The 404-nt window shown below is 68.3% G+C and overlaps 1 protein-coding gene across 1 annotated transcript in view; it reads right to left on the bottom strand.

Moving 5' to 3' along the window:
- Positions 1 to 251, bottom strand: part of DUSP6 (dual specificity phosphatase 6) — a 4396-nt gene extending 4145 nt beyond the window's left edge. Inside the window, exon 1 of the mRNA XM_009321366.1 lies at positions 13 to 251. Coding sequence (XP_009319641.1) covers positions 13 to 164 — 152 coding nt within the window. The 5' untranslated portion in view covers positions 165 to 251. The remainder of the gene's footprint in view (positions 1 to 12) is intronic.
- Positions 252 to 404: the final 153 nt, after the last annotated feature.

The following is a 404-nucleotide window of genomic DNA, read 5'->3' as shown; positions in this document are numbered from 1 at the left end:
TTGATGGCCGACTCGATGTGGGACGACTCGTACAACTCCTGCGGCCGACAGTCCATCAGCAGCAGCCGGTCGTTGCCCATCTCCAGCTGCTCGTTCAGCCACGCCACGGATTTACTAATCGCCATTTCCGACGCGAAAGGGACGGGTCTGAACGTATCTAGCATGAGGAAGGACGGGGGGAGCGGAGCGTGCTCTGGAAGCGCCCCTCTCTCTCACAGAGGCATGCGGCTGGCTCGGCGGGCGGGCTGCCCCCCTCCAACTCCGCACAACTTATCTCCCTCCGCCCCAGGAAAATGAATCACGCAGCCCCCCCGCACCGCCTCCCCCGCGCCGGGCGGCGGCGGAGTCACGGGGAGAAGCGGCCCCCGGGCCCGGCGCGTGGGGGTGAGGGGGGGGGGGGGGTG

The sequence above is a fragment of the Pygoscelis adeliae genome, unplaced genomic scaffold (assembly GCF_000699105.1).
Source record: "Pygoscelis adeliae isolate BGI_AS28 unplaced genomic scaffold, ASM69910v1 Scaffold232, whole genome shotgun sequence".
In the NCBI taxonomy this organism is placed as follows: domain Eukaryota; kingdom Metazoa; phylum Chordata; class Aves; order Sphenisciformes; family Spheniscidae; genus Pygoscelis; species Pygoscelis adeliae.
The sequence above is the reverse complement of the archived record's forward strand: the minus strand, read 5'-3'. Positions and strand labels throughout refer to the sequence as shown.